This window comes from Antennarius striatus, chromosome 20 (assembly GCF_040054535.1).
Source record: "Antennarius striatus isolate MH-2024 chromosome 20, ASM4005453v1, whole genome shotgun sequence".
NCBI lineage: Eukaryota > Metazoa > Chordata > Actinopteri > Lophiiformes > Antennariidae > Antennarius > Antennarius striatus.
The window spans coordinates 2925067-2950082 of NC_090795.1; the positions used below are offsets into that span (position 1 = coordinate 2925067).

The window sequence follows — 25016 nt, forward strand, 5'->3', positions numbered from 1 at the left end:
GGGAAGCGTTTCATTATCCTTTCACATTATTGTTAATTTTCCTGTTAGATTTAAATTACATCCACATAAGTTTTGAACATTTTCTTTTGAATCCGTAGCCCTGACAGCAGGAAGTTGCTCCGTTTCATTTTTCATATTTATGAAATCACGCTTTTCTTTCTATCGTCTTATTTGATTTTTTCCAGGTTGGTTTTTCTGTTTGGAACCAGCAGTTTTCTTCCTTAGAGCAAAATGCCGAGTGTGGGTCCTCTCCGGGTTCTCCAGCTTCCTCCTACGTCCCAAAACATGTGATTTAGGTGAACCGATCACAGCAAATTGACCTTATTGGGGCAAATGGGTGTTTGTCTTTCTTGTGGTCCTGTGATGCTGGCGATGATTCCGGGGTGTACCCCTAGTCAGCTGGGATAAGCTCTGGCATAACCCGTGAACCATAAGGCGGGAAAAGCAACTTCAGCAAGGTGCTGGCAAGCCACACCCACTTTTGGAAAGGGGTGTGGCTATGCTAAATTAATTAGCTTTTTAAGCCACACACACACATGGTCTAAAGCTGAGGCGTATAGTGGCATTCTAGGTGAACTCACACATCAGGGAGAAATATAAAATCGTTAAAGAGTAAAATATTGGCCCTTTAAGACTTCCTGTCTCCACTTCTGCTCTTTCCTGCCGTCTTCTTCCGTTTGCTTGGCGGCGAGCTCTGGCCTTATTAATCAGGCTGCATGGCAGGTGAAGAGTGGGGAGTTAAGAGGGAGGATGGGTGGTGTGCAGTGTGTGTGTGTGTGTGTGTGTGTGTGTGTGCATACCCGTATATGGTGAAAGGAGAAAAAAAAAAAGCGAGCCAGCTGTTGCTCAACACCCATTGGCCCACGGCTCAGTGAGCAGGGATAATTGCAGGTAGCAGCCTGCTTCCAATCTCCTTTATGTGAACCTGTGGCATTATGGGAGCTGCTCTTTCACAGGATGGGGAAATAGAAACGAGACAGGAGGAAATGAACACATCTGAGGATGAAGATACAGGCTTGAATTGAGCCTCTGCTCGGTTGATTCCCACCATTATGGTCGTTATTTTCTGTTAAAATCCATTAAAGACATTGAATTGGTGAACAAGGAATTGGTTGATCTTCTCATTTGTGCTTCTTCTCTTTGCTCAAACACCTTCATTTATTAAACCCGTTAAGAAAACACAGCCGGTTCTTTAATTCTGTTGACTTGCTTGGGTCAAAGTCTTCTCTCTTCCGGCATCTTTGTGCTAAGTGTGAAGAAGAGGAGGAGAGACAGTAGAACAGATGAAGGTGTCCACTGGAGCTCGCCACCAGAAGATCGTTATTATCAGATTGAACCCATTTGCATTCAGATGTAAAGCAGAGTCTCATCTGTTTCCATCTGCTGCGTCCACAAGAGGGGTTCAATTGGATCCGAGACGATCCAGAGGAAGACTTCCCAACGCAGATTATATTTAACGGATGCCAGGGATGAAGAAAGAGAATCCATTCCTCACTCAGAGAGAAGGAGAAATCAATGACCTGCAGGTGTATCTGTGTGAAATGAGATATGAGCCTCGTCTCAGGGGAGTGGCGAGGGTTAACTTTCAGGGAAGGCGATCCTCCAGGAATGTATCCGTAAAAATAAAGCAACGCACGGTTGAAATCAAGGTTAAAAGATGAATGAATGAATGACTGAATGGATGGATGTAAATAAACCGGATTTTATTGCCTCTGAATCAACACCCATAATTTTCATTCCTGGAAGCTCAACCCTCTGAAGGACAAACAGAATGAAATCTGACTTTACAGTTATTGCCTTTTTTTTTTTTAAACCCACAGAAATACCCGTGGTTGAACTTTAACACCTTATTTAACTATAAAATTATCGTGAATGTCCTGTTATTCATTGTTCAATAATCAAATTTCAGTTTTTGTATTGTAAAATAATTCCAAATGACTTCCTGTAAGCTGTAACCAAGCCTTTCCCCCCACATCCTTTTAAAAGCAAACTGTTTGACGTGCATTTCTTATCATTTTTATAGGACCTACAGAGCGTGACATTACTGTAAACTGAGGTATGTTTCCCAAATGTTTATTTCCTGATCAAGCCTTTATCGGATAAGGAGACTTTTTGAGTGTCACGAAACTTCCAGATAGGCGTGCGAAGTCTTTAAAAAGGTGCTCTTCCTGCCCTCCTGCACAAACCATCCTGAATTTTTAATAGAAATGAGCTGCAGACGCTCAGACTGTCTGGAAAAGCCCTTGTCAAGCCTTTTTGGAAAGCTGGGCTCCCTAGTCGGCTCCCGTCCTCTCTTCTTTTTTGTGATTCCCATCCTGCTCACGGCGGCTCTCGGTGGAGGCTTCGCTTTTCTCCGAGACAGGGAGGACAATGATTTGGAGCGGCAATTCACACCCAGGAAAGGACCCTCGAAGACGACCAGAGCGTTTGTGAGGGAAAACTTCCCCTACAACCACTCCATGTTTTCAGAAGACAGGTTGTACGACATCGGTGACTTCGCGTCCCTCATCGCCGTGTCCAGATTCGATCTGGACGTCCTGAGGGACCCGGCCTTCGAGGATGTCGTCAGTCTCAACGACGAGATCCTCAAGATCCGCGTGCAGAACGGGACGCTGGGATTTAATGAGCTGTGTGCAAAAGCCAACGGAGAGTGTGTCTCAAACATTCTGGGAATATTCCAGTCTGATCCAGCGGACGTCACCTACCCCGTCTACAAAAACGGGTCCGACTCGGTGTTTCTGGGCCCAGCTCTCGGCGGGGTCATCGTGGACGCCAACAGCTCCATCAAGAGCGCTCAGGCCATAAAACTCTTCTACTACTTAGGTAATAAGAAAACCACAGCCGACGTCTCAAAGCTGTGGCTGAGAGGATTTAAAGAAGTCTTATCAGCGGAGACGGACCTCAAGAACGTTGATGTGAGTTTGTTCCCACAGGGGCTTCTGGGAAAATTCCCATTTTTTGCATTAATATGCAAACATGATAATCGTTGGTGGTTGTTTATTAGTTGTTTATTGTTTAGATGTATTTCTGGAATGAGAATAAAGCAGCAACGCTTTTAATTTAATATTAAAGGCTCTATTTTTTTAATCATCTCTGCATACGCCTCTGAAAAATTGACCCAGTTGTAGAAATCCCGATATCACAAAATTTAATGCCTGAAAAAATGAATTTTATTTGCATATCATTTGCAATCCTGTCTGCTTCAGGCTCACGTTTACGTCTTCTAGAGACAATGTGGTGGTTGGAGACGCTGTTAGAATCCAGGTTGAGCCGTTACACCGATTTGATTTTGTTAATCATGTCTGTTTGTTGCTCTGTGCTCGTTTGCAGGTGTCTTACTACACCTCCAAATCAAAGCAGGAGGAGATCGACCTTCACACCACAGACGGCTTCCCTCTATTCCTCATCACGTATGCCTGCGCCATCACCTTCTCCGTCATATCCTGCATGAGGTAAGAACCTGTCCATCTGTCTGTTTATCTATCATCTTACATTCATTCATTTTCAATGACCGTTTCTTCCGCTGTCGTGGGATTGCTATAGTCTATCCCAGTGGACTTTGGATAGACTATAGCAACCCAAGCAATGAGACCTTTAAATTCAACACTGATAATTGCAGATCATTAAATAACTTTGGAATCCAAACTTTTTAAATTGTAATGCAGATTTCTATAACTACTGGTATAAACTAACAATTCTGCTGAATACATTTCCACATCTGACCAGTCTTCAAACTGTAAACTGGCCTCGCCATCGCCGGTGTTAGCAGCTAGCTAGCAGCCGCTGCCTCTCCTGGAACGTCGCTGAGAGTCTTGGCAGGATTGGCTATTCTGCAATAGCTTGATAACAGAACAGGGAACCATACTGAAATTCCGACAGCCGCCAAAAAGTCTTTCTTGTCTGCTGACCTTCATCAGTTTCACCTCAGCGGTTACAGAGAGGTGTACCTCAGGGTGTGACAGTCAACAATGACATCACTGTTAGAGAAAATGACCTCTCCTTACAGACATTTGATGGCTTTCTGAGTTGAGTGACTTTGCTCCGTCCTTATCTCTCTGACAGGCTGGACAATGTGAGGAACAAGGTGTGGGTGGCCGTCTTCGGCGTCCTCTCCTCCGGCCTGGCGGTTGTCTCCTCTTTCGGTTTGCTGCTTTACATCGGCGTGCCGTTCGTCATCACGGTCGCAAACTCTCCTTTCCTAATTCTGGGTGAGACTCTCTCCTTTTAAGGTTGTCGATTATTTTGGAGTATTTTGCATGAAAGAATTGCGACTAATTGGCATGTATGATCAGGAATCGGTCTCAACAACATGTTCATCATGGTGTCCGACTGGCAGCGCACTCACGTGAAGGACCCGGTGGGGACGAGGATGGCTCACGTCTACAAAGAAGCCATCATGTCCATCACCATCACCGCCGCGACCGACGTTCTCAAGTTCTCCATCGGCGTCACGTCGGATTTCCCGTCCGTGCAGTCGTTCTGCCTCTACACCAGCACGTCCATCGTCTTCTCCTACGTCTACACCATCACCTTCTTCGGGGCCTTCTTGGCTTTGAACGGTAGACGAGAAGCCGGCAACAGACACTGGTTGACCTGCATGAAAATACCGTCAGACAGTGTCGATGATCGGGTCGAGATGTATAACATCTGCTGTGTGGGAGGCGGCTACGATGAGAACACCGGAGCGGAGAAAAAACAACCAGCCAGTAATTTCTTCAAGGATTACTACGGGCCGTTTTTGATCAAACCCCAGGTCAAGGCCGCCGTCATCCTCCTTTACCTGGGTTATCTGGCCGCCAGTATTTACGGATGTTTCCACGTCCAGCAGGGGATCGACCTGTACGATCTGGCGGCCGACGAATCCCACGTCACGAGATTCAACCGGAAAGACAGGCAGTACTTTTCTGACTTCGGTCCAGCTGTGATGGTTATCGTGAGCGAGGAGTTCCCCTACTGGGACGCAACCAAGAGGAGGCAACTCCAAGGATGCATGGAGGACTTCAAGAGGCTGCAGTTTGTAGACGACAACATTTACACGTCCTGGTTGGACTCTTATTTGTCCTACGGACGAGAAAGACATTTGAATCTTGATGTTAAGGAGGTTTTTCTCAAGAATCTACCTACCTTTTTTGATTTGTACCCATTTTTCAAGCAAGACGTGAACCTCACAGGAGATTCCATCCACGCTTCCCGCTTCTTCATCCAGACTATCGACATCGCCAACGCTAGCATGGAAATCCAGATGCTGGGCGGTCTTAAAACCGCGGCTGAAGGATGCCACGCTGCGTCTTTACTGATCTTCAACCGGAAATTCATTTTCTACGACCAGTACGGCGTGGTGGTGAAGAGCACCATCAAGAACGTTGGCGTTATCATGGCCGTGATGCTGGTGGTGTCTCTCCTGCTCATCCCGAATCCTCTCTGCTCGCTGTTGGTGACGTGTTCCATCGGCTCGGTGACGGCGGGGGTCACGGGTTTCATGACGCTCTGGGACATCACCCTGGATTCCATATCCATGATCGTTTTCACCGTCTGCATCGGCTTCACCGTCGATTTCGCCGCCCACGTCTCTTACGTTTTCGTCTCCAGCAAGAAAGCGAGTCTCAACGACAAGGCGGTGGATGCCCTAGCCAGCTTGGGCTACCCCATCCTCCAGGGGGCCTCCTCCACCATTTTGGGGGTGTCGGTCTTGTCTACGTCTGAATTTCACACATTTAGGACATTTTTTAAGCTCTTCTTTCTCGTCATGTTGTTCGGGATGCTTCACGGCTTGACTTTCATTCCGGTACTCCTGACGTTGTTCTCGTGTTCTTTGGATAAAAAGAAAGACAAACACTTAGAAATCAGCAAACTATGACCTCCGCCGTCACGCAGAGAACGTGGAGGAAGTTCATTTTACAGCATTTACATTTAGAAAACATTCAATTTGTCCTCAAAGTCAGAAAGGATTCTGACTAAACTAATCAAAAACAAGCATTTCTGTTTCAATAAAGCATTTTTCATTATATTTGTAGGGTAACTTTATGTATGATGAGGTCTAATCTGTGTTGTTAGCTATTTATTTTCTGTTTAAGTTTGTTTTATTAGACTTTACACTGGTGGTGTTGGCGGCTGAGGAATCTGCTGAGACAGAAAAGGCTTAAAGTGAGGTTTTTTGGAAAGATTTTCAAATGTCACATAATTCCAAATGAAGTGTAACCCAGCTGCACCGGAATATCTTAAAATGCTCATCTCCGGGGAGAAAAACGTGACGTTTCTGTCACGGTGTAGGAAAAAAACAACCCAGGAGATAAATATAATCCTAAATGTAAATGTTGAACCGCAGAAAAATATTTACCCACTCAAACCTTGTTTAATGCGAATAAATAGTGATGTTTGCACAGACGTGCTTGTGGAACTCCAACATTCAGCTGCTGCTGCACGGCTCTATGTCTGCAGGGCTTTGAGCTGTTCACCCTTTGTACATTGAAAAACACAAGTGTTCTGATATACTGGCCACAGATGCACTGAAGGGGGGGTGGGGGGGGGAAATGGCACTCGCTTGGTTATATTTTATGCGTTTGCTGGCAGATATAAAGAAAGAATGAAACAGCCTTGGGTGCAGCTGCACGTCAAGAAAAGCGCAGAAGGCCTGCAGGTTCCAGTTTACACCCCCAGTGCAGCAGGAAGGCCCTGTCACCCTTCGTCACGCCTGTCTTCCTCAACCCCCCCACCCTCAGAGATGAGATGCCTCATACCCACACAGCATGACGTGACAGGACCCCACGCCCGACGTAGAGCGGGGGGCATCTGTGCTTGAACTATTACCCTATGGAGCGGGGATGGAGTCACAGGAAGCAGATCACACCCCCCCTCCTGTTGCTCACCGCCTCTGATTGGTCAGGTTACAGTTACACAACAGATTTGCTGATTCCACAGGAGACATTTCTGCATTTTTCTGCTCCCCCCTTGATTCTTCTGGTTGGTTTGCAGTGGACGGGGCTTATTCCCCAATCCAATCAGGATTTACTCTCTTTTTTTTTGGATCAAACTGTACCTAAACGGAGCTGCACGTCATACTAACACTTGTGTTTATTTTTAAACATGATTTGATGCTTAAAACACAAAAAATCAATTTAACACTTAATTCTCCAAAGTTGAAGCATCAATGAATTTATTTATTTTATTCATCTTCCTTTAAATTCTAAAAAAAATAAATTATATATATATATATATATATATATATATATATATATATATATATATATATATATATATATATATATATATATATATATATATATATATATATATATATATATATATATATATATATATATATATATATATATATAAATAAAGGAAGTGGAAACCACTGTTGGGTGACAAACTGTGAACAAGTCTCTATCAATTGATCGGTCTTAATTATGATAGATCAGCCGATGCTGACATCAGCTTTGCCCCCCCCCCATCCGGGGAGGGGGGTGGTGGCTCCTGAACCGCTTCATTCTCAGCTTCAGCACCGGACGGCCCCCTCCCATCCAAAGCTGCGCTGTGATTGGCAGGAGACGCGACCATAAGCGGATGGACGGCGCGTCTGGAGCCCCAATGGGACGCAGGGGAAGACGGGCTTCAGGGCGCACGGCTCCCCGGCGCGTCTCTCCGTGGCTTTCCGCGGGTCTACTTAATGCCTCTTGTGGTCGGAAGAGGGCGGAGTGCGGTTTCCATCCGAGCGAGAAGCTCCCTGTTAAAAAATATATAAACACCCCCCCCCCCCTCCAACATGCCCCTTTACCCCTCCCTCCCTACTCGTTTGGAGTCAGTCTGTGTTGCCGACGCGCAGGAGGAGAACGTCCGCCGCGCAGCCGAAGCCAAGACGGTCGAGGCGGCGGTAGGGGGGGGGGGCAACAGCTGCAAGCGGATGCTCAACATGAACGATCTGCATCTGTAAAAGAGGGATTTAGCGAGGCCGGAGAGGGGGGGTTCCTGACGTCCCCCCCCCCACACCCTCCCCACCTCCTCCTCTTCCTCCTCCTCTTCGTCTTCCTTTTGATTATCCTACAAGTGGAGGAGCGATGCTTTAAGCGGAGCGGCTGGGTGGGTTTTTCCTCGCAGCGCGTCCACCCACCCACCCACCCACCCCACTCCCACCCCCCCCCCCAAAAAAGAAAAAAAGCGCCACCGTAATTCCACGCGGTAACGTCTGCGGACGCTCTCCCCGGGGGGAAAGAGATGGCTGTTTTCCGGCTGTCGCTGCTGCTGCACGTTGGGTTGGTGATCGGAGCGAACCACAAAGACGCGGAATGGACGAGGCGCGGGGAGGATGTCGGCGCGCCGGACGCGCACCGCCGGCAGCCGGTGGCGCATCTCCGCGCGCAGCGGCAGCAGCATCAGCACCATCTCCTTCCAGGGGTGACGGCGGAGCTGCCGCAGAAGATAGAGGAGCATCTCCCCCGGGTGGTCACGGCTTTCCTCCACACGGGGGATTCTACCACCCTGAAACACGCCAACTGCTCGCGGAGGTACGAGCTCACCTCTCTGCGGGGAAGGTCACAAGCCGCCCCGCATTACTCCCTGAGCGGCGTGATGGACACGGTGCTGCACGCCACAAACTTCCTCAACATGATCCTGCAAGCCAACAGGTCCAGGGAGGACAGTCTCCGGCGTGACATTGAGTGGTACCACGCTCTGGTTCGGAGCATCCTGGAGGGAGACGCCAAGATCCACCGGGCGGTGGTGACTTTCAGCTCGGACGCGTCCGCGGCGGGGCCCTCGGTGCTTCTCCAAGCCACCAGGGCCGGGGGAGAGATCGTCCTCCAGGACCTGTCCAGTTTGGCCCACAACCGATCCCTAGATACGGACTGGTACCAGCAGGTGAAGAACAGGAAGAAGCCCGCCTTCCATAAGAGGGTGCTGAGCCAGGACTTCCGATCGGTGGACAACTCTTTAAAAAGAGGAGAGAGTTTCATCCCGGATAAGACGCACGTCAAGTGGTCTGCGCCATATCTGGAGTGTGAGAACGGGAATTTTGTCCCCCGTTGGCTTTTGACCTTATCAGCTGCCTTCTACGGTTTGAATCCCAGCCTGGCCCCAGAGTTCAGGTAAGAAACAGATGGAATAAAAGTCAATCCGAGTCCAGCGTCGCTTTATTATCAAGACAATAAAGTCACACCTTAATGTCCTGAAGGTGAGTTCAGGTGGATGCACCCCCCCCCACCCCCACCTGCATGTCTGAACTCAGATAGGGCTTCCCCCCCACCTCCTTACACTAGGGGGGGGGGGGTTCTTCTTCTCCTGTCTGACAAAGCTGTGGGATGCTAAAAATAACCCTGAATGTTTCTAGACGTATCAGTGGAGAAAACCTCCCGCTACAGACCATCATTTGTTTTTCAAACTGCTGCATGATTTACTACTCAGAAAAAAAAGAGAGAGAAGGCAACGTGCCCTTTGTACACCCCCCCACACACACACACATACACACACATGTGTGATGAGTCAGAACCTTCCTGAGATGAGAGGCAGTCAAATTAAAAGAAAAATGAAATCGCAGCAGCCGCGTGAACAGAGGGAGGAACGTTGAAAATGTGTGCGTTGTTCGGTCCGTGACCTGAAGCCACCCCCGGCTGCAGCCCGACTGGCCCCGGGAGGCCCTGCTGGTGCGCCACGTTCACGCCTCACGTGCTTCCCGGACGGTCGAGTGTAAAAGCCTCCCAACGCCATCCCGACCGACATCTCCATGAATATTTAATCCGGATCAGGAGTTGCGTGTGTGCCTTTCCTTCCATGAGTCAAAAAAACCTGCCGTGATCACACCAGAACAGGCCACCAGCTACCAGGTGTTATCACATATGAAGCCTCTTAAAGCAGCTTCAGTCTCCTGTAGAAGCAATCCGATCGACAGTCAAACCGGTTTCACACCAGAACTCCAGTTTACGGTTCACTCGTGACGTCAGATTCAGATTTTTAAGACATTGACGTGAGTGTTTGGTGTTGTTTAACATCGGCTGAGAGAGGACTGTATTGGTTAAACTAAAAACGATGACTTTTTGCGACTAAAAGTGTTTTATGGAACAGTCTGACATTTTGGGAAATGTGCTGGTTAAAACAAATACATTTATTTACCAAGAAATGTGACTTGGAAGTGGGATTTTTCCATTTTTGCCTCCAATTTTCATGCTAAGCTAACAAATCTGCTAACTTGTTGCATATTTAAAGCAGACAGAGGCTGCATCCTCTCAAGGTTGCATCTGAAGGCACAAATGCAACCTTCTTTTTTGGGATACAACACATGAATCCATCCCGGCCCGACGTATCCCAAGATTCATTGCAGCTCTTATAATAACAGGCTCCACCCACGATGGAAGATGATTACGTATTCTGACGCCATCGTCCTCCCGTCTCACGACTGCCACCAGTACGGCTTCTACTTCCACCAAAGCTTTTACTACAACTGACTTTTGTAAACTGTAATGACTCATCTGGGGTCAGTGTTGCTAGGCGACAGATGCGACCCTTCATGACTCACAAGTAAAGATGGAGAGAAGTGGTGACGTTCCCCGTAGACCCGAACGTCTCACTTTACAGGATGCAGTCTAGAATACAGACACGGCTTATGTTTGGCATGGACTGCTAAGTTAGCCTAGCCTAGAATAATGCTTTTATAAAGCAGGATTAGCTGATTTTTATTCTTTTATGCTACGCTAACACAACTGGCTACCAATCTCCTCTCCCAGAAGACATGAAATTAACAAATTTACCCCCAAAAATCAGGAAATTCTGGGAAAGTCTTCCGTAATTTTTGCATGAATGTACTTTTGTTGCTGCTCAGTCGTAATATTTCCCTGCACCGCTTCTTTCCAAACATCCATCCTTCAGATGTTTCACAGGAAGCCTCATCCTGCATCCTTCCTCTTCCTCATCGCCCTATCAGGAAACGGGATCGGAGCGGATAATATAGCCGTCTCCGAATCCGCTCTCCTCGGTTTTCCCCATCCAGATGAATACGAAATCAATACGGCGATGAATTAATAATGAAAGATGTCGAACAACAACCCTGCGAGGGGCCATCTTCGCTTCCAGCCTTTCAAGAGCTGCAGTCACTTCCTGTTTGGCGTTGACGCTTGTCGTCGTTGAGCAAGGTGACTGGTTTTGAGTTTCCCCTGCATCCGGCGGGGTTGAAAGGCACGCAGTTGTGAGGCTGTTTTGTGTGTTTGTCGCACACGCAGGCGGGTAAACAACTTGTGTGAACTTGACACGCGATGACAGGCCGACCCGTTTTTTTTCCAGTGGAGGTGTAAGAAATCGTACCTGATTGCGTTTCATCTCCTCTCCTCCAGCCGGTCTTAAGCTGCAGCCGAGTCACCGGGGAGGCAGCTTTAGACCACACAGAGAAGAACGGCTTTATTCAAGCGTGCACTGTGTGTGTGTGTGTGTGTGTGTGTGTGTGTGTTATTGTTGGAGGTTGAGACATTCCTCAGGATGATACGTTCCGTCCTAATTGGCAAATCACTCAAACACACACTCCTAACAAATGCAAAAATAAATAAATAAAAAAAATAGAAATACCAGTCTGAGCAAGCACACAAAATGGGAATACACACAAGTGGAAGGTGGGGGGAGGGGGGAGGAAGTTGAACACACACACACACACACCACACTTCCAACTCACCTTTCACAACACGGCCATTAATTGCTTTGAGGCCAAAGCTCAGGCAGCGGCGGCGGCGCCGCGATACGGCAAACTAATTGAAACTATCCGGGAAATAAAGTACAAGGAAGTATATATAATTTTCAGCACATTTCTCCAAAAAGGCCAAACAGGTTCTAATTAGATGGCGGAATCGTCTTCATTTACGCTTGGCTTGGCGCCTCATTTTGCTGCATAAGCAGCTAAAAGTCTGGACAGCACGGGGGGAGCCGCGAGACGCCCTGCCGTCTAGCAGATAGAGGCCCCTCCAGCGCCCGGGAGGAGCCGGCGAGCATCTGCTCCGATGGACGGCGTCCAGGAACAAACGGGAAGGAAAGCCTACAATACCTGGGGCTAAAAGCGGGATAATATATGAAATGAGATGCAAAATAAAAAAATAAAAATCCATTCCGGGAGGAAGTTTTTTCGGTGAGATTCAGAGCAGAAGAAGCTTTCCTCGCTCGTAAAAAATATATGTCAATAATACAATCAGTGCGAGTCTGAACTAGATTTTCCACTTCCATCCTGAACGAAGGGTTAAAGATCCCTAAGGTGTTCCGTCTCTCTCTCCGCTGACGTCACTGGGACTCTGCTGCTCGGTGAGGTGGCCTGTCAATATGAGGCCTTCAGACAGTAAATGTCAACACAAACTCTAACTACAACCAGCAGCTCAGGATTACAGTAAAGACAGCTTTTATTCCCGATAATTCTGCCAATGATCAGAATAATATCAGGGATTTCACCGCTATTAACGTGATGTAATTCAGTTACCACCCAGTAAGGATTATAAATCGGTAATATCGCTGGTGTAGGTTTATCCTTTAGGGCTCTAGTGTGTGACGTCACGTGATGTCTGCAGATAATCCACACATGAGGTTATTTAAGACAGAAATTAGAGATTACAACCGTTGTTTTTTTATCCCGCTGCTGTCAGCGATATTGAAAGATTTTTTTTAATTCAAGGGCAAATTATAGAGGATGAATTTGAAATAAGACTGAATTATGCCAAGTAGTGGTTCACTGAATATCAGTTGTTTCCAATTTTTAGGCTGGGAGGACGACTGGTTGTGTTTCATTTTAAATCCTAATCCTATAATGTGTTGAATTCTTACATCCAGGGTTGGGTTGGGTTAATGCACACCCAACCGTCAAGAGGAGCGCCTTTAATGACACCAGTGTCAAGAGCCCAGAAGTGCCAGGTCTCATAAAAAAGACATCTTTATTTTCTTTCAGTGACGCCCCCCCACCCCTCCTCGCCCCCCAGGCACCGTTGTCTTTTTTTTTTTTGATGACTGGTGACAGAATTCAATAAAATACCTCAGGTTGTGCAGAGACGCTGGTAGACAACGGCTACGCTCGCATTAGGCTTCATGCTCGTCCTGTCGGCTTAATGCGTTTCCATCAGATAAGGGACTTTTTTTTTCTTTCTTTTTTTCCTGGGGGAGGACTGTGCCCTTCTCAAAGGACGACGAAAGCGTTCTTGTCGAGACACTGGGGCAGAAGACATGCATGCAAGTTCATCTGGGCGTGCAAGCGTTCTAAGCTGCAGGATAATGTTTAAGCTTCCTGTTATTATTGGTTTATCTGCACACAGCTGGTATTACTGGAGACATGGGGGGGGGGGGCTTGTTCATCTTCATTCCTTCATATACAAAATAAACAGTTAATAAAAAAAAAAGCCTGTGCTATGCACTCCAAAATTAAAATGGCTCTGCAGAAAACTCCATAGGCTGCTAATTCCACTTCCAATACAATATATTCATTCTTAACAGGTTATGAATATGTAGCGTGCTTACGCTCATTCTGATTAATGTGTTGTTCAGGCATGTGACTATTGACCTGCAGTGCAATCGACAGTGAATAGAGAGACAACTTACAGCAGCAATGAAATTCTAATAAAGCCAGATGGTGAAGAAAAAGAAAGAAAGAAAAAAAGCTCAATGGAAGGAATATAAAAAGCATTATATCTCATTTGGCTTCTGTTTGTGAGATTTAATTGGCCCTTATATTCCAGAATCGCGGGTTTAATGTTCAGAGCAGTCTACAGGCCACTTGAAAAGATGCAATTACTGAAAAAAAATTCATTGCTAAGCTCGGAATAAAGAGTTAAGAGAGAGATTTATCTTGTGTTGCTGGACAGATCATTACTTTTTGCACCATTTGGATGCTTCCCAGTATCAAACAAGCGGGCTGTGATTGGGTGGCTTGTTATCGTTCCAATCTGGCAGCGCCGTGCAGGTTTGGACTGATTTACTGCATCAACATGTCCTCACAGTGAAGTGACAGAGCTCAGAGACCGGAAATAACAGCTAATAAAACACCACACGTAGAAGTTCGCTTCCGTTTACTGACCGTTAATGTGCGCCGTCGTTTTTGGGCAAACAAGCTAACACTTAAAATGAATTCACATGGGAGCATGCATGCATTCCAGGAAGCACAAGCGAATAACGAATTCTGGGACATAGTGACAAACTCTTTCTCTTATTATTTTCTTTACGGAGCAGCAAAATCAATCGGAGGTCACATCCCGGGCCTGAATAGCCAGTCATAGCTTAAAGCGTTTAAACCATTCAAAGACTGACTTATAACAAAGATGACACACACAGGACGGATGTCCTTTTGTAGTTCATCTGCACTTAACTAAATAAATACAGTCGAGCTCAGAATGCCGGGGCTAACATTAGCACGGGCTAACCGGCGGGACACCGTGGCGTCGGGACGCTCCTCTCTTTGCTGGCCTGGCCTTTAGACCTACAAAGGATGGAGGATGAAAGGAGAGAGCACTCTGTTTCCTGGGGCACCACTATCTGCTGCTCTCTGTGATAATCATGTCTTTATGCCTGAGGGCCTCCAACGGCCACCGCCAGGCTCCTGCACATGTTCCTCGCCGCCACACTCGAATTATGAGCCTTTCTTTTCCCTGCATGCATTTCCAGACTCGTTCCTTTTTTCTCTTTTCTTTTTTCACGAGCTATTTTATACGCCATATGCCCGCAGGTGGCTGGGACTCCAAAGCTAGCCAGGAGAGTTGGAAGGAGAAGAATTAAAGAGGAGGCGATCGTGAGGAAAAAACGAAAGCTTTTTTTTTGTTTTTTTTAATCATTATATGGATTCACAGCTGCCAATGAAATAAGCATTTCTACGAATCCCACCCCCTGCCTGAAAACCGTCCTGGTTTGCGTTTTGTTTCGGTGGCGACTGGACACGTATTGCATAAGAGAGAATTGAAACGGAGGCAATTTCTCGGCAAAAAAAACAACAACCAGGGGCGTCGTGGAAAACAGCGAGGTCAGGTTGCCCCGAGGCAGGAGCGCAGCGGCAGTTATTAATAACAGAAGTACAGGAAAAAAGAGATTGTTGCGTCCGCCCCGGCGTCCGCTGGGAGCCGGAGAGTAAACCAGCTCCTATACGGCTGCAGAACACGCCACGGCGGCCACACGCGTGTGTGCAGAAGGCCTTAATGGCTGCTGAGTGATGTAGTGATTGAATTTTACATCATCTGCTAAATATTAACTGGTATTGAAATGGTTTTATTGTCGCAGCGTTAATATTTAAAAGATGCATTTTTCCATAGTAGTAATCAGAGATGTAGTGAGTGCAGACTGGACCATGTGACTGGAAAACAAGCGAGATTTGAAAAATGCACCTGGTTTATTTAATATTTTCTTTTTTTCTTTAAAATATGCTTATTTACCGAAATAAATTAAAAATTGTAGAAGTTTTTGTGCTGATTTGGCTCCCAATGTGACTGTTGCCATGGTTACCTGGATTTAAATTCACCCATCCTACTAATTACCAAGCGTTAAAACTCCTGAGCGTACCTGACGAAACGTCTGGCAGCCAATCAAAAAAAGAAAAAAAATTATTGATGTCATTTTATCAAAGAGAAAGCAAAAACCAGACGCATCCGTTTTATCGACAGCTGACATTTTGACTCGTGTATCCGGTAATAAAATCTTAGCTGTGTTGTCAGCGTCCCGGTAAGACGTGATGATCGTTATCAATCAATTCCGATGCGTTTCCTTCTGTGATCTGTCAAACGCTCCGACGTCAGAGAAGCTGAATATAGATCAGTTGGTTTCAAACCTGAAAACTCAACTCGTCGCTCATTTCCTCCGTCGCATTATTTATTGACGTATAATCGCAGTAAATAAGATGACCAGATGACCGATCATCTATAATAAACTCTGCTTTTCTCGTGCCGCACTTCATGGGATCCTTCCCATAATGCATCCTGAACAGCATGGATATTTACATGTGCAAAATTCCTCTCATTTGCTCATGAAACTGCAAAAAACTGAGTTGCATGAAGAGGGCATTCAAGAACATGAAGAACCAGGTGATGGTATTCCGCATTGATGTGTCTCCATTACTGGAACCATTATGGGCTCTTTAACAAAGCAGCACTGGGCCGAAAGACATTAATAATACAAATCACAGCCTTCTAATTGAAGCCTGATTAACCGATGACCACCAGCAGAAACTTCCACTCCAACCTCGAAACAAGGGGCGTGTCGAGATACAGCCGAGCCAATCAGAAGCGAGCGATTTCTGTCGAGAACGACAACGGTTTTTAGTGGTTTAGATTACTGCTTTGGATGCAGATGCGATGCGGTTGTCATGACACTCGCCAGCGTGTTTTCCAGGACGTTTTAAGTCGGTTTAGATTTCCCAGCAACACTCAGCCTCAGGCGGCGTTCCGTTTTTCCCGCCATCCAGGAGGGGAAAACCGGTGCGTGGGCTGAGAGGCTGTTCAAGAGTTAACGCTGTGTTCCGGTAAAAAAACAACAGGATGATGAGGAAAGCCCTTATTTTTCCTTGAGAATATATTTTACTAAGCATCTCATCATTTCGTTTCTTCAAACTCCTTTAGGTTAATTAATGAAATTCATGCAAACACAATCTCGATTCTGAATAATAAATGAAGACACGCAGGATGGGCAGGATCCGTAACAACTCTTTGTTCCCATTTCCAAAACACAGCATTTCTGACATTTACTATTTAATTCTAATTCCCAAACCTTTATCTAAACCTTTAATAATGTGTTTCTGTTCTCCAACGGGCTGCTTAATGGCCGTTCTCCTGTCTCTGCAGGGGCGTGGTGCGCGTTGACATTAATCTACAGGATGTTGATATCGACCAGTGCTCCACTGACGGCTGGTTTGCTGGAACCCATCGATGCAATACGACCACTATGGAGGTGAGTGCGCCCGGCGTGTGGATTAGGACGATTGATGCTCTCTTGAAAAACACGCACACATTCAGTCGCATCCCAGCTACACGGACCAGACATAAATCCGTGCTCCTGACGGACGGATGGTGGAGTAATTCTTCATTAATGGCGCCATTACCACCCACTGTCACTTAACTAAACACCACAGGCTACCTTTTAAAAGGATGCTCATGAAAGTGTCTTTTTTTTCAGTGTCCATGTTTTCTTTTCTTCTGTGCTTCCATCGAGCTTATAAACAGAATACCGAATAAAAGTCTGCTCTTATATCCTCATACATTCATTATTCGAGGTGTCAAGGTTGCTGTGAAGAGACGATTCGGTCTTCACCTTATTTGTCAGGTTTATTTTGTTGTGAACACAACCTGTGTTTTTGGATGTTAGCTAACTGAGTTATGACACACTTCTAAATCTTAATGGTCTTTTTACAGGGTCAAGAAATATATTTCAACAGTAAAGTGAAGGGAAAGAATGTGGAAATGAATGAAATGAATGTGGTTTCATACGGATGAGAAATAGCTCGGCTCAAGATCATGTGGGCGGAGCCAGACAGAATGAGAGCAAGTGGGCGGAGCCAGACAGAATGAGAAAAGTCTCAGTTCTCTTTGCTTTTAAAGACAAAATCCACATTTACTGTAGTCCATTTAGCATGGATTCCTATTTTGAACAGTGCCACTAAGAATAGAAGTCAACTAGCTAGTAAAATAAGTTGTAAGTTAAACTGTTTTGATGTTTCTATATCATTTAAACATTATTATCTGGTGCTTAAATCTACAAACTGTATCATATCTTTTTGGGTTTTTTTGGAAATCAAACTCTAATCTTTCTGTATTTTGAAGTGTTGCCCAGAAACAGTTGTAAAAACAGCCCTTAAATCATATAGGGGGTGATCCATATTATTAGATGATGTAAAATCAGATGAGATGGGATGAGACATGATGAGATATGATGAGATATTATTAGAAAGAATTAGATGAGAGGATGTAAGATAAGATAAAATGATGAGATGACAAGAGATGAGATAAGCTGATAAGACGAAATGAAATGAGATGACATAAGTTAGGATGATGAGATAAAATAATATGAGATCAAATGAGATGATGAAACGAAATGAGATGATAAGACAATGACATGAGATAGGAGACGTCATGAGACATCATGATAGGATGATGTAGGACAAATAAGATACAACGAAATGATTCGATAAGAGATAAACTGAGGAGATTAGATGAGATAACATGAGATGAGATGAGATGAGCTCAATGAGGGAATTAAGTTTAACAAAACAGTACAACAAAGACATTAAAATAAAAATGAAATGGGATGGAAGAAACATAAAACATGTTTTAAATTTTTAGCTGAATAGTTTGTAAATCTATTCTCCTCCAGACTTTTTGTTTTTACATACGTGAGGCTGTTTTATAACTCTTGAAGCGTTAACCTTTATAAATTCGTACTAAACGCTCGATATTAATGTACGGCTGTTTCGTGTTGTGTTTAGCTGCCTTCCTGATTTTCCTGCTGAACCCCCCCCCCCTTTTTTTTTTTTTAAATCACCGCTCTGCTCTGGGTTTATTACGCGGCTAGCGGCTGGCCTTCTGGTCAGCACATCTTCCTCGCAGCTTCATCCTCGTCGTTAGGAGCGATAGATTTTGTAAGAGGTGCTGTAGATCAGACTGCTTCATAATGCATGTGATGTAATGGATTGCAGCGAGCCTCTTTGAATAATTAATCAGTCTCTTTGTCTGAGCGCTTCCACCTCTCCGTGGACAGTCAATGACAGAGACTTTTGACATGTGTGTGTGTGTGTGTATGCTATGGATTTCATCCGGGTTTGCACAGTAACGACTCCGGTACGCTTCACAGTGACGGAGTGTGTTGGGTGTGTGTTTGCTTACAGCTGAATGATGAAAGCTGGATGCCTCTTGTCTTGCGTGACAGCTCCGACATGAGGGCTCATTATCGTCGTATCTGCTGGATAAACAACACAGACAGGAGAAGGTAGGGAGGAAGGAAGTATGGAGGCAACAAGGCTGCAGCCGCTCCCGCCATCTCATTATCTTCTTCTTGCGCATGGCGGAGTTTGTATCATAATTAATGTATTAAACAAGATGAATGAAGATGAATTACAGTCAGCCATCTTCACATTCTCACACTGACGACCTTCCTTAAAAGTGCAAGGCCAGGTAAACGGGAGGTGACGCGAGAGAACGACGCTCCCGACTATGAATAGAAAGCTCGACTACAGCATAATCAAATCTGGTGTGTGTGTGTGGGGGGGTCTGTTTGTGTGGTAATGCGATAAAAAAAACCAGCGTCGGAAGGGGGATGCCCTGAGTTTCGAAGCAGGGGATTCATTTTGTGTTATTCTTATCACGGGCGTTTTCTTTTCTTTTTTTTGTATGCGCTGCAGTTTGTTGTTTAATGGGCTTATTTGGGCTCATTTTGATGGAGAAACAAAAAAAGAGCAGTTTCGGTGTTTTAATGGAACGAAAGCAGTTGGTTGAGCAATTCATTTACTTTAAGTGTTGAATTGACATTTCCGTTCCACCCCTGGATGCTCTTGTAGCAGCAGAAGTTGCTCTGACATGAAGACGCCACATTAGGCTTTATAACAAGGATTTACCCAGCGTTCATTGCACGCCTTTGTTGTCGTAGTTGTTGTTGTTGTTGTTGTTCTGCTCCGTAGTGGAGTTTTAAGCGCCGCAATTTCCAGAAATTGAATTTGACAAAACGCAGTCATTCCAGTCAGCCAGCCATTTGACTCCATGGCCTCCCCCCCTCGCATTCCTGCCTCTCAAACGGCTGTTTGCCCAGCCAAGCATGCCGGCAGCCCAAACTGGGATGGAGGCAGATGCTATGGATGATTGACTCACCAGGCGAGCAGCGGGACGCAAAACAGAACGAGACTCGGACTGTTGATGAGAAAAAATACAATAACCCGGCATTGTCAGCCACTTATGGTACCATATATGGGTAAAAAGCCATATTTCAGTGTCTGTTTTTTTAGAAAGTTCGACCCAAAAAATTGAGTTGAAAATTGAAATAACCTTACAGATGGAAACTAGAATTGTAAACCAGTTTTTTTCCTTCTTTTATTTTTTTTGGGGCAAATAACCTCTGAATATCACGGTGGATTTACGCTTAACTGTCAAAGATGTAAAGCAATCATCTTAAACACCAACTCTGACTGCAGACCAGCCACTGCATGATTTGCCCGAGAGCAAACACAGTATTTTCTTTGATTAAGTATTCAGTGCAGCTCAGACTCACGCCAATCAAGCTGGATGATTCATTGCATAAGCGAGCACGGAGCCCAAAACGTTAACAACCGCCATCTCGACTCAGTTTCACGCTGAAAAAGAGCTGCGAGACTGTTCTAACCTGAATGTTTCCTCTCTCTCTCTCCCTTACCACCTCTCATCTTTCACTAATACGACTTCCATTAGTCCGTTTCTCCATTCTTCAAAAGTCTACAACTTTGCCGCCTGGAGGCAGCACTCATAGAACACGACTCTGGATGATGATAAATGTTCCAATCAATTAGCTTATTGCTTAGAACAAGTGGTGGAGCCCTGGGGGACTGTCGCCTACCAAAGGCGGTGACACATTACCTGAATGATTGCTCTATTCGAGCCGGCGTGACAAGGACTCCTAGCGTTTCGCTGATTCTTGCTGAATGACAAGAGTCTTGTCTGTCGGAAAAGAATACAACTATCTGGAGATGGATGGGACAACATCAGACTTTGATCATTATGTAGCTCTGGATTTATAAATACAGTTAACACTCAAGAATATAATCAGTGCTCTGAATGAGACGCGGCTACATTTGAGTAGGATGTTAATCTATCGCTCGCACATTGAGATCGGAAAAGCAATTGTGATATTGACCAAGGAAACTTTGTCTAAAGACAAAGGCAATTGTCTTCTAAAAATAAAAACCCATAATTTACCTATTGTTTATTTGCTTGGATCACTGCAGGGAGGTGACACTGAGACACTGCATGCGTTCCAAAAACATTCCTCGAATTCGGATTTAAACTCATTGCCAGAGTTTAAGTTTTGTAATTTAGTTGAATTCTTGCACCAAAGCCAACAACCCATAAGGCTGGTTTGTCCACAACCAAACATGCACAAAGGAGGTGTAAAAACACAGCCTGGCGGGGGGGGCATCTGACAGTACGCGTGGTTTATTTCCATCTTGCGGTTCTATTTTTGGAACGCCGCTGAATTGGATGTTCCTGCTCTGTCTGTTGAATCACGGCGATATCTTGACCTTGGGTGTTTAAAGTCATTCCGGCCCAACCGGCTACCGACCCAATCACACGCTGATTTCTCTGCGGTTGCTGAATTAATAACGCCATCAGTTTTACACAACCACTGCTACCCTTCTGCTCTCACCTTCTGTCCGACCTAAAACGGCGTACACAACACAACGCTTCTTGTCTTCTCCTGTCAGGACATTATATTAACCTACAGTCGTTCCTTGGAGGCATGCATTAACTATCGGGGGGTAAAAAACACCCTAAATTTCTGTGAAAATCAGTTCTGTGTTTTGTTCTTGACAAACAAACCTCAACTAAACACAGGTGAAAACACAACCTCCTTGATGGAGGTGAAAATGGAAGGAAACCCTTGGGGAGGGCCCAGGTGTGGGGGGTTTCCAATGCCTAGGATGAGAAACATAAAAGCAAAATTTTCATCTTTTTTTTTTCTGGGCATTTGGTTAAAATTCAAATAAAACTACTCCCAATTTTATGACCTCTAAAAATGTGTAATTTTTTAAAAAAAATGTAAATGAAAGGCCTGCATATAGCGCACGCTGCTCATCCATATATCTCTTATTCATTAGATGCATGGGATGCCTTATCAGCGGCGTCTCCTGCGGGTCGTCGGGTGTTTTCGGGTCCGGCGGCACCAGACGCTCTTTATCAGACCCCAGCTTGCCTCCCAGCAGCGTCCCTCTTATCTGCCCTCTTGATCCGGATCCACGGAGCAGCTGTTCCTGCCGCGTCAGCCGCGAGCCTGATGGTCTGCTTTTTTTCGCTGCCCTGGCGGTTTTTTTAGTCGCGCGAACATGTTGCTCAGTAACAGCCCGGCAAATCCTGAGCAATCCGCTTCCGCAGACTCACAGCAATGCTTCCTGTTAATCGTCTCATCCACGCTGGAAACTTTGGGTCATTTCTTCGACTACGACTCTGATGAAGGTCATATCCTTTGGCCAATGGAGGCCCTCGCTGGTACTTGTTTTCTTGAAGTCGTGAACATTCTGCGAATGTATTTGATGATTTTGCGCCTCCTCCAGATATGTCATTCTCTCCCTCGAGATGCTCCACGTTCCGTTAGCTGCACACACCCCTTTGTAAATGCGTTATGTATTAGTTGAACAACTATTTATCTGATTGCGGCTCTGCCGAGTGTTCCCCTGACAGCCGTTCAACAAAAATGCTTACCTCTTAATCTGCAGCTCATGCTGGAAGATGTTTTTTTTACCATCTTGAGAATTCCCCGTGTTTGAAACATAGCCTCCTAGTCGGGTAAGGATTCCCACCAGTGATTCACGTAAAGAGTCTTTTCACACCAGGCTGTGTGACCTTTTCAACCTGCTGATCTCAGATCGGCAATTAGGGTGAAGAGAAGGGGCCTCCAAGCGTCTCAATGAACTGCTTTTCATGCTACGTCGTTGAGGTTCCGAGCCTTTAAATAGGGTAATTGCTAATTATCTACTGTGATCTCACCAAAGCTGTGATTATGCTTCAGAGTTGATAAGGGTGCTTGATAAGAGGGAAATAGGAATACTGCTGTGCACCGGCAGATTTAAATCCCCCTCCCCCCTACAATTCGAAGTGATATGTTGGTGAATTGAAGGATTGAGTCCTACTCAAGATCAGAAGGTAAAAAGCCAAGAAAGTAGGCACTCAGGAGAGAGTATATATGTCAGCTAAGACCCAGTAGTCCCTTTATTCTAGGCCCAGTATTCCCTTAATTCTAGGCCCAGTAGTCCTTTAATTCTAGGCCCAGTAGTCCTTTAATTCAAGCTTGCCAAGATTCATATTACTCCTAGAGAAATTAAAGACAGTATTGACGAAAATGAAATAAGAAAAAAGCTGAAGCAAACCCAGATCTTTGTCAAAAAAGTTTGAATCAATCCACTGGAGGTTCTTTAAATTCAATGGATTGATTTAAACAGCATAGGACACCCATGACCTGGATGAATGAGGACCTACACGGATATCCTGCTTTAAATGATTGAAACTAGAAGACAGACATAAAGTTTGGAAACTTTTAATTTGAAATCAGTTTTCAAAAAAATCTGGAAAGGGTTTGATTTCTTTTGGTTTTGTTGCTTGAGCATCCATCCAAAGTTTCTTTGGGATTGGCCGGGTTTCATCGCCCAATATCCAAGAAAAGTTTGGACCGAGTCTGTTTGCGTCTTCTGCCATCCGATCAATTTTTGTACGACCAAAATACCCCCCCCCCCTCAATAACAAGACACATTTACAACATTCACATCCCATTCTGAATGGTGGTATGATGCTCTGTGGTTCTACCATGTAGGAGAAGAACATGTGAACCCATGACGCGTTGGCTTGAGAGATCATTTGGTACCTCTGGCTTTGACTGGGGCTCCGTCCCCCCTGTTGGGCTCTGTAGATAACGCTGGTACTGAATTTACACGGAACGCTTTGAAGACTCGAACACACTCGGCCTCAGGCGCAGTCTTGCATCCGCTCTTCGTAGCGTTAGCAGCGCACCATAAACTGAGGCGGAAAGCAAACACCCAGTCCTGAGAGGATGGGAAAAGAAGTGGAATGTAGAGGTAATATTTGTCTAGGGACCCATGAGATTGGATGTGGAATGAGTGCAGCCATATGCCGGCAAAAATAGACAGAGAAAGAGTGACTCAGACTAAAAAAGATATCAGAAGGAACCCACCTGCCTTTCAGGTGATGGACCTGTTTACGTAACCTTGCCCAGGGTAAAAAAGAATCATTTTTGCCCCATGAAGAACAGCCCAGACGTCCTCTGGAGAGGTTATGGGGCTACCTCAGACAAGTAGGGATTACACGACTGTCTCTCTGGTGCATTCTGGGTCGTCTCCCAGTTGGACCCATCGGGTAAAACCTCCAAACGGAGACGAGGTACGTTGCAAGTTTCTCGCCGAAGAGGAAGATCCTTGCCAATGTCGTCCTTCGACTTAGTGGCTAACTGCTGCTCGCTGCTTTTTTTTTTTACGTTTCCAAGTTGTAAGACGTGACACGTGTTCCAAATGTCGCACCCCTGTCCGTTTCTGCCGCCTCGCTGGCTCCCTTTGACGTCGGTTTGGTGATGTTTGTAACGGAACAGCAGCCTCGACTGGAACAAATGTTAAACAGACAGTAAATCTAAAAAAGCATTTCAGCTCAAGGAACTGTTTGTTGTGTAAATGCAAGTCAACTCATGTCAATTTTATTTAAATAGAGCGATGCCTCAGTGGGTTTTGCAATCTGCACAGTGCACAACGCGTTTTCTTTAGATGGTTGATTCGAGCGAGGAAAAACTGCCCCATAAAAATCACTAGGAAAGGGGGAAAAGGCAGAAAAGAAGAAGAGTCACTCTTCCGAGACGTAAAATAGACGTGCAAGAGTAGACCTAGACAATCACAGAATGTAGAGACTATACCTACAGACTATCCAATGCTATCTAAAAGTTGTGCAAATCTAGGCAATCTTTGCAAATCTCTTAAAAGTGGAAATTTTGAATCTAAACAAGTCACCGAAGAGCATTTTGATAAAACATAAAAGCTGCACAGAATCAAGGGTACGTCAGGGTGAGCAGACGACAGAGGCCGATTTTTCCGTTCACTCGTGACTCTTTGCCGTCGCTGGAGGCGGGCGTGATGACGGCAAACTTCCCTGTTCCTTTAAGTACTCCTTGTCCTTGGACTCCGGCTTGCTCATGTAAATAAGTGGCGAGTCTATTTGCACGACTGTCCATTTCCAGTCTCGAGAGTCAACATTACTGTGCACGGAATAAAATCTGCGCCCGGATGGCTTCGCTTTGACGCTTACGTAAGCAGCGAATGTAATTACGAGAGCAATATCCCGTCGGTGTCTGCTGTGTGTTCTCGGCTCAGCCTG

At 45.4% G+C, this 25016-nt stretch overlaps 2 protein-coding genes across 2 annotated transcripts in view; both read left to right on the top strand.

Moving 5' to 3' along the window:
- Positions 1 to 2207: 2207 nt before the first annotated feature.
- Positions 2208 to 5857, top strand: ptchd3a (patched domain containing 3a). The gene is made up of 4 exons (XM_068304504.1): positions 2208 to 2915; positions 3331 to 3452; positions 4063 to 4208; positions 4293 to 5857. The coding sequence occupies exons 1-4, from the start codon at positions 2208 to 2210 to the stop codon at positions 5855 to 5857; spliced, it is 2541 nt and encodes an 846-aa protein (XP_068160605.1).
- Positions 5858 to 8211: 2354 nt separating this feature from the next.
- Positions 8212 to 25016, top strand: part of gpr158a (G protein-coupled receptor 158a) — a 42825-nt gene continuing 26020 nt past the window's right edge. The window contains exons 1-2 of the mRNA XM_068304380.1: positions 8212 to 9080; positions 16761 to 16866. Of these exons, the coding sequence (XP_068160481.1) occupies positions 8212 to 9080; positions 16761 to 16866 (975 nt within the window). The remainder of the gene's footprint in view (positions 9081 to 16760; positions 16867 to 25016) is intronic.

Excerpts from the sequence above, each read along its gene's own strand:
- ptchd3a (XM_068304504.1), top strand. The coding sequence starts at position 2,208 with ATGAGCTGCAGACGCTCAGACTGTCTGGAAAAGCCCTTGTCAAGCCTT. Across the intron at positions 2,916-3,330 it reads CGGACCTCAAGAACGTTGAT|GTGTCTTACTACACCTCCAA; the intron begins GTGAGTTTGTTC and ends GCTCGTTTGCAG. Across the intron at positions 3,453-4,062 it reads TCCGTCATATCCTGCATGAG|GCTGGACAATGTGAGGAACA; the intron begins GTAAGAACCTGT and ends TCTCTCTGACAG.